The 8,239-nt window shown below is 44.5% G+C and overlaps 1 protein-coding gene across 1 annotated transcript in view; it reads right to left on the bottom strand.

Moving 5' to 3' along the window:
* Positions 1 to 840: 840 nt before the first annotated feature.
* The window catches only part of SCD (stearoyl-CoA desaturase), a 30,680-nt gene continuing 23,281 nt past the window's right edge, over positions 841 to 8,239 (bottom strand). Inside the window, exon 6 of the mRNA XM_079975396.1 lies at positions 841 to 6,637. Coding sequence (XP_079831522.1) covers positions 6,438 to 6,637 — 200 coding nt within the window. The 3' untranslated portion in view covers positions 841 to 6,437. The remainder of the gene's footprint in view (positions 6,638 to 8,239) is intronic.

Here is an 8,239-nt window from a genome sequence, read left to right as displayed (position 1 = left end):
GAATTGCTGAGGAGCCTTCAGAGGAGAGCGAGGGCAACCATAGAGAAAGCAGTTCAGAGAGAGGAGGAGGAGGAGGAGGTGGAGGCGCGGGCAGGTGTTCCAAGGGCTAACCATAGAGGGGGAAAGCGGAGGAAGGACCGCAAGCGCTTCTCCCATAGATTTGTAGTGGTAGACTAGCATAGGGTTTACTTTGGGTGCTATTTCTCCCCCCCCCCTTCCTCCCGCCCCGCCTGATGGAACTGAGAGCTGCAGATGGAGCACAAGAGAAAAGATACAGAAGTGCAGCAGCATCTTCGTAGCTTGCACTTCGTTTTGCGTGAAAAGTGCTTGCTGCTTGTAGTTATTTAATTGCAGTGTTTCATCAGCTGGTGTCTTGAGCAGCAACCTCTGGAAACGAAGGGCTAAAAACCGGCGCTGCTCTCCCAAATTATCTGGTCACTTTTAACTTTGTATTTCAGCTGGTTGACTAAAATCCCTTATTTTGGCTGCTGATTTTCGAGGCTGCTGTTCCCTTATTTTCAAATCTGTAAGTTGACAACTATGAACCCGGGAGATCTGAGAGTATGGGATTTAGAGGCTGTCTTGACTGCTTTTGCAGCCCTTCTCAGCCTGCAACTATATTAAAAGGAATAAAGGGAGGAAGCATCTCAAGAACAAAGACCCTGTAACACTCCAGGGTTCTCTCTTTCAAAGGAAATGGTGCCATGAAGTTTGAAAGAGGAAGCCACACCAGCAAGATGGGAATTCATTGCTTTGTCTGTCTGGACGCATGTTCAGGACAGCTCAGGGCCCTGTAATTCTGAATGTCTAGCAATGTCACCAAGAGATTGCAACAGAAAGTCAAATTCAAAAACCAACCATTTTATTATAAACAAACAAACAAAAACACACCTTCAGATCAGCATAAATCAGACATTCAATTTCATATTAGAAGAAAATTATTATTATTATTTTTCAGTACATAAAATATGGAAATATTAAATGGAAAAGCAAACAAAGGTCCTATGCATACACACATCAGGAGCATAGGAGCGTTGACAATTCACATTAACCTTCACAGTCTCCACTGTTCCGGCATTTGGTTTTCCAGTTTCAAACTCTTTTGCTCGCTGCAATCCGAAGGTTTGCTTGTGTAACTGCTACTTGGATATTGAGGTCCATTTGACCTCGAGCCAGTTAAGCTGAAGCACTGAGATGAAAGCCAGTTTAGTCCCAAATAGTCAATAGTGACTTATACCTCAGAACATCGAGTTAAACCACATTAGTACTCCCCTTTTAAAACGGGGGCTTTTGCCCTTTTGCACACCAGCAAATGCAGGCAGAAGAGAAGAGGAAAAACTTGCCCATTGCACTCACAAAGAATGTCACAGTACAATCCTATACAAAATCCTATACAAAATCCCACTGAATTCAATAGGGCCGCCTCCAAGGACCTAAGTATAGGATTGTAGTTTAAGTTGCAGTTAAGAACAGAGCCCAGGTTTCCCAATGACTAGGCTGCTGCTCTGACTGCTAGATTGCGTACTCCCATCAACACCCACATAATTCCAGCCCATATCACAAAGGAGGGAGGGAGGGAGAGAGAGAGAGAGAGAGAGAGAGAGAGGCTAACCAGAGAGGTCACCTTCTAGAGAATGCATCCTAGATAAAATGTGCACCACACAAAAAAAGGAGAAGCAAAAAAAAAAAAAAAAAAAAAAAAGGCTTTATTTTTAAGTGATCTAACTATTCCTTAACTTAACAGAAGATTAACCAAGTACATTAAAAAAACAAAAACGCATCTGTACCCACAATTCAGCGCAGATGAATAATTAACATAAAAATAATTTAGCACAGGTGAAAATTAAAATACTGCGAAGAGCTCTTGATACTTCCTATGTATGTTCAAGAAAAGCTTAAGGCACATCAAAATACTTGTCCATTTACCCCCCGCCCCCGCAAAGTGTCTGGACCCAAATGGGAACTGTTTGGTTGCTTACGTTTTCATCCCACATCCAAACGTTTTGGATTCGCTAGGCCCGTATCAAGTTTGCAATCTCAACACCTGAGTCGATAGCGCTTGTTTCCTTTTGTGAGGACACAGTTCTGATGGCCACAAGGGGAGCATCACTTAGGGAGGCTGTGCTGTGCAGCTGACCCTGCTAGGAGGATAATTTAGTTCTTTATTTATTACTGGCCCCAGTGTCTTCCAGGTACAAGCTGGAGCAAGGATAAGCCTTCAGAAATCGCACTGACCTAGCACTATGACTGAGGCCACCCAACGACTTGGGATGGCTGCTGTTGGTCATAGCCAAGCTCATTGCAATGGCCGAACAAATGCATTCAGGAATGTGAAACGGCGTCCGAACCAATACTGCTATATTCCAAACATCCTATGTCAGATTCAGTGAAAATTAGTGGCGATGAAAGGGGAAACCCCAGTCTGTGAACTTCTCCTGAACTATTCTCATGAGAGTGATGGCTGCTTAGCCCAGCACTCAACAGGAACCTCAAGCTGCCACTAAGTGTATTTCTAGTCACCTGGCAAGTGTACCTGTACAAAGAATCAGGTTCTGCAGTTTTAGGTGTCTACCAGCATTAGAAACTCAGATATATAAGCTAGGGCCAAATGGCTCCCCTTAAACCAAGGTTGGTAAAACGGAGGGTCTAGTTGCCATTTGGGGGCAAGAATGCTCTAAAGTCTTATTTTTCAAATAAGGTCTGTGATTGATTCTCAGTTAAACATCTGGCTAGTTTAGATGACAACCTTGAGCCAGGTTAAGAACTTTGAGAACTTAAGGAAGAAAAGTCACTTGATTGAGGGTTCTTCCACAAATCTATCGGCCTGTTCCTACCTCTCTTTCTCAATGGTGACATGGACCATTCATAACGTAAGAATATTCTTCACAACTTTTGAGCAGGGCAGTGGGAAGACAAGCGACAACAATTAACTATAACATTGTTCACTGCTCCTGCTCAGGCCACACAGAGAAAGCATTTTGGTTCCTGAAATTAATTCCAATTGTGCCAGTAAAATGTAAGTGACAGAATTCTACAGGGTGGGGTATGAGTGTGTGAAAACAGTCTAGATCAGCCTTTCTCAACCTGTGGGTCCCCAGATGTTGTTGAACTACAACTCCCATCACCCCTAGCTAGCAAGGCCAGAGCTCAGGGATGATGGGAGATGTAGTCCAACAACATCTGGGGACCCACAGGTTGAGAGCCACTGGTCCAGATCCAATGATCCCCAGGCACACACCTCCAGATGGTGGAGATGTCAGGCACCTTCCTGACACCCAGGCATCTTCACTTGGTCTCAAGTGGTCGATAGCCAGGTGCAAAACGCGCCTGGCTAATTTTGAACACTGGTGTGGACTTAATGTCAGGAACACACCAAAAATTCCATGTGTGAAAAGACAGACCATAGGCGGTCCTCTACAAAACTGTTTCCCTCTGCTCCTTTTGCATCTCATGCGACTTCCCCAAAGACACTCTTTAAGCCAAGGGAGGCAGGGGGGAAATTGAAGTAAAACATGCTTGAAGAGAGTAAAACCTGCTTGAAGTCATAGCCTCTCCACATACCAAACTGGTGAAGTGAAGGCAGAAAAAGTCAACACTTTTCAACACTTCCTTGTATTGCTCTCCTAAAAAAATGATGAAGTGCCTCAGGTGGCAAAACTGGTCTTTAGATAACTATGGGTTGCTACGCTCATAATTTCTCTTGAGGCCAAAAATATAAAAAATAAGAAATCACCCCTGGTGTCAAGCTGCTTTGGCAGGAACTGCCACTTCCTAATAAAAGGTTATTCATAAGAAGAGGACTGATGAATCAGACAGACAACAGAGGTCAGCCAGATGTTCCTGGGAAGCTCAGAAACCGGAAGCATTTCCTGGTGAACGACAAGGAGCAGGGTGGCCAAGAAGCTGTCATATTGATGGGAGTTTGAACATTTGGGTCATGGGGAAGGAGATAGGCATGTGCCCTGGTGCTACGGTGGAACAGAAAGGGGTTGGATTTGGGGCCTTCACTGTGAAATCCTAACTGGAACAGGGATGCTTTAGCTGAGATTCCTGCATTGCAGGCAGTCAAACTAAATGATCCTTGGTGCGTCCCTTCAAACTCTATGATGCTATGATTCTAAACAAGTCCCACAGAGTCCAGCCATGCTTACGCCCAAGTCAGCAGGTGTACGATTGCAGCCTTTAATCTCAGGAACCAGATTTTGCAATACAGCAGAGAAAAGAACGTCCTCTCCCTAGATCAGGGCTTGCTTTAGCTGTTCTGTTTGCAATGTGTTTTTCTGTTGAGCTGGATTTATCTTTTTGCTGAGCCTCGGTGCTAACTGATGAGTAATTCAAATGTAAATCAGCTGACAGCTGGGCAATGCAGAACAATTCAGAGGACAGCTGCTGCAAACTCTGGCATGGCAGGGTATTAGTCAAGATCCTATACACATCCAATCTGAGTAAGCAGAGCTAGCTAGCTAGGCAGTGGGTCGTTGTTCCCTTCCTGGAGTGGACAATTGGAAACAACTTGCACTACAACTCTCCGTGGAGTCAGAACCAGCTTCTCTCTTACCCTTTCTGCTGATATTTTATATGAATTATCAATAGGTTGCATCTGATCTAACGTTTCACGTTACTTGAAACACAATACATCCCCATTAAGGTGGCTAGATGATAGGAAGGGAAATTTCACTGCAGTGAAACTTCTTGGCATGGCAGAAAGAGGTGCACTAAAGAGGGAAACGAATGCAACACATAAATTAGGGTTGCTTTTGGGGGAAAGTCGTTGAGCTGCTGGGGGGCAAGTTTCCAAAACCTGGACATTTTGCCGTTTTCACAAAATTCCCCCCAAACACTAATTCTGTCATTGGAATTCCAGACATATGCCAACCCTACATAAATTCAAAAATTAAACCAAGAGTGTCTGCCAAAATATCCTCTCCTTAGTGCAGAACGGTTACAGAAGATGTGCTCTTCTTGGCCATGTGACACTCATCACTGCAGATTCCCCCTCCTCTCACCAGTAGCAGATAATCAAATCAAGTGTGTGAATGCTGTAGTCTTTGTCACCCTGTTAGAAATCTGTGTATAATGGATGTGCAAACACCTCCCTCGTTTGAAAGCAGCTTTCCTATGGATTGCAAAAGTGGCCTCTCTCTCTCTCTCCTTTCACAAGCCTTCCTGCAAAGAACCTGTGTAGAAAGCAGTGGCATAGCAGGGGTGGGTGGGCCACGGGGCGGTTGCAAAATTGTTAGGGCGTGCAAAATTTTGACACCTATTGCTGCCCTGGTGTTTCAAGAACAGTATAAAGCTCCCTGAACAGGGAATATACTTCTTTCTTGGCCCTTTGATTTCAGCCCTTCGTTGATCCTTCTAGGGATCAGTGGGTGGACATCAGCTGCCATATTTTGCAGAATGAAAACGATCTGTTTTTACCTACACCAACAAACACACCGTCCTGCGTCCAAATTGAAATATACTCTTCCAGCACAAAAAACAACAACAAAACAGCTTGGGTCTGTGACACACCTTTGGTTCAAACCCCACCAGTACCTCCTCTTTCCTGTCGGGAAGTGTTGCTTTGGTGCACTCGTTTCCACCCTCAAAACATGCCCATTTCCCCACTCGGAACCCATTCACAGCCAAATCTCTTCCAGAGCCATCCAGTAACCAGCTCCTTTGTGTAGTTTTCCTACAAAAGCATCTCATAATCCTGCACAGGCTGCTTGGTTTCTAAAGTAGTGCCCAGGTGCAGGAAAAGAGCAGTTTCATGACAATAGAACATGGGCAGAGGTAGAAGAATCACTTGGCTCCAGTTAAGAAAACCAAACCCTAATTCTGGGACTAACCAGCAGGCTTCTTTGCAACCCTTACAAAACACATTCTCCTTTCGCTTTCCATCCCTGCCCTCTAACCTCTGCAATAGCAAACCCACTCCTTCTGCTTTCTCCAGATTTCAGAACCCCTGGCCCAAGGGGTTAGACTAAAGTTTCTCTACAAGAACAAGAGATAGGACAAATCTCCCTCCACTCATCAAAGAACCAGCCTCAAGAACCAGGGAGAGGGAGAGCTGACCCAAACACACATAATTCCAAATGGAGTCCCTACACTGGTGAAACTCCATTGGCTCAATCCCTCCAATCAGTTGCAGGGAAGTTTGTTGGGTGTTCTACCAGCTTCTAATGAAAGCAAGCGAGAGAACACAGGAAAAACAAAATGAGAGAGAGAGAGAGAGAGAGAGAGAGAGAGAGAGAGAGAGAGCGGGGTGTCCCCTGTAAAAGTTACAGGTCTTGAATACATCATTTCAAAACATAGTACTGGAATGGGTTAGAGTCATCCCCTTGAGAATCCTGAAAGCATTGCTTTGTAATTAGTAAGCAGAACATTAAACATATGCCCAGGTTATTTGAAAGAGAAGGAAGGGAGGAAAGGAGACGGAGGAGAGCACACCTTCAGCCAGTCTTGTGGCTACCATCACCAGTCCGAATTTTCCGGGCCATGATGGTCTCCTTTGACACTCGCTTGCAGTCCGTGGCCAAGCCCAGGTAACACATAAGATCAATGAAAGCTGTTGTGATGTTCCAGTTCAAGCCAAATTCACTGGTTGAGTAATCATAGGGGAAAGTATGGTGGTAGTTGTGGAAACCTTCGCCTGGGGAGAGAGAGAGAGGAGGAGAAATCATAAGCGCCCAAGTAGTGTATTTATTTGGGAACTAGGTTCTGGAAAGCAGTCGACACTAGTGAGTAAATTTTAAGTTTCTTTAGTTTGCTTGATGAGTAAAAACAATGTCCTTTATGACTGAGTGTGAGTATGTATTCAATAAACGTTTGCTGCAGGAAGCCTATAACTGCTAACTTACTGCTGGAGCTACCATTTGAACTACCATTTCCACTGCCACTGCCACACTATTTTGATATTAAGCCTAGATTAGTTTCTTGGTGAATGATCCTCAAAAAGGACCCAGAATTGGAGGCACCCCATGCAATTTTTTTCAAGAAAAAAAGAGGTGCCAGAGCTCCCTTGTTCTTTTATAATGGCCAATGGCGCCCACCTGAGAGTTCCGGAGAGTTCCGGCGGGGAACAAAATACCCAAAGGCCCCATTATAAGCAACTAATGAAGTAACTTCTGCTCTCTGGCACCGAAAGGATCAGAAGGAAAGGTTGGGTCACGTCACCCTTAGGAGGAATTATGGGATAGCCATCGCACACAAGAAGGGAGAAACCAGTGGGAGGGGAATGTCGTCAGTGTACGTGGAACAGCAAACGACAAAGTTAGGCTAGGTGGCCTGAGAATAATTGCAATTTAAAATCAACACAGGGGAGGGAAAGGGATTAAGGATAATAATCTGTGGGGCTTGTTGCATAATCACTGGAACTGCAATAATAAGCTGCCATCGAATGTGCAAAGGTACAATTCATATGTGGCAAGGAGATAATTACCACAGACATCTTCAGAGAGATCAAACTATGTCAAGTGGGAAATGGCAATGATAAAACTCTCTATAGATGCTGATGGAGACTGAATGAAGGAGAATGTCCTCTTCAGAGTAACTGGTCCCCAGCGTACCACACCAATGGCAGACCCTCCAAGTGTCCCTATTTTCCAGGGATAGTCCCAGATTTACAGGAGCCATCCTGGTTTCTGATTTGATCCTGCAATGTCCCGCTTTTCCTTCGGACATCCCTATTTTCACCAGAGAAATGTTGGAAGGTATGCAATGGCCCCAAATCAACCCACCAAACTGAAGCAAAGTGTTCTGCAGTTTCCTTCCTTAGAAACGTAAGGCAGAGAAATGACAGGTTGTTTGGCCCATCTCACTGTGGCGATGTGTTAAGGCTATTTCCAAGGAGTGAACAAGCAGATAAGTATAGGGTGATCTACCTACAGTATGTTGTCCCACTGGGAACAATTGACCATTGAGCTGCTGAATGTTCAGGGATTAACACCTCCTACGAAACTTCTACAGCACAAAATATTGGATCAGTGCATAATACTGGAGCGTTAATTCAAACCCTTTTCGTGACCCTCAGGAACTTGCCCTAAGCGATATCAATTTATTTCAGGGGCCTTCTAAACCTGCAAGAATTGGATGTTCAGATCAAATTCTGGCATAAGGCAGAATTCCTTCTTCATGGTGTCTAAATCCACAGAAATCTACTGTGGATCTACTGTCCGATCCACGTTTCAGATTCCTAAAATCGCGTTTCTGCTCCTGTACTAACGAAATAATCCAGTGTGCAGGAGGAGAAATA

Source organism: Podarcis cretensis (genome assembly GCF_951804945.1).
Source record: "Podarcis cretensis genome assembly, chromosome: 5".
NCBI lineage: Eukaryota > Metazoa > Chordata > Lepidosauria > Squamata > Lacertidae > Podarcis > Podarcis cretensis.
Note: the sequence above shows the minus strand (reverse complement) of the source record. Positions and strands in the feature narration are given on the sequence as shown.